At 47.7% G+C, this 386-nt stretch overlaps 1 protein-coding gene across 1 annotated transcript in view; it reads right to left on the reverse strand.

Moving 5' to 3' along the window:
* LOC119591853 (tyrosine-protein phosphatase 10D-like) overlaps positions 1 to 386 on the reverse strand; it is a 42,939-nt gene extending 42,553 nt beyond the window's left edge. The window contains exon 1 of the mRNA XM_037940597.1: positions 276 to 386. Coding sequence (XP_037796525.1) covers positions 276 to 362 — 87 coding nt within the window. The 5' untranslated portion in view covers positions 363 to 386. The remainder of the gene's footprint in view (positions 1 to 275) is intronic.

Below are 386 nucleotides of genomic sequence, written 5' to 3' on the forward strand. Positions count from 1 at the left end.
GAGCAGCTCCTCCTCGCAACTACCTAATTCAAACCGGCTTATTCGTCCTCACGGAACCCCACCTCCAGCAAGCACAACCTCCCCAAGCTCTCTCTCTCAAGCACATCTCAAACACTGACTTCCCGAAACCCCATAAAACCCACAGAAAACCACGGAAAAAAAAAACAGAAAACCGAAACGACTTTGCACAGACAGGCAAACGGGAGCGACAGTCGACAGTCCGCCGAACTTTCTACAGGTAAGACTCTGTTAATTAGCTTTTTTCCCCTTCTTACCTTCGCTATAAACGCAGATACGACGCAAAGGCAGAGCGTCAGTCTTCTTCTTCGTAGGTAATCCATGTCGGCGTGTGAAATGACCATCACTTAATAATCCACATTTACACG

The sequence above is a fragment of the Penaeus monodon genome, chromosome 29 (assembly GCF_015228065.2).
Source record: "Penaeus monodon isolate SGIC_2016 chromosome 29, NSTDA_Pmon_1, whole genome shotgun sequence".
Classification (NCBI taxonomy): Eukaryota; Metazoa; Arthropoda; class Malacostraca; order Decapoda; family Penaeidae; genus Penaeus; species Penaeus monodon.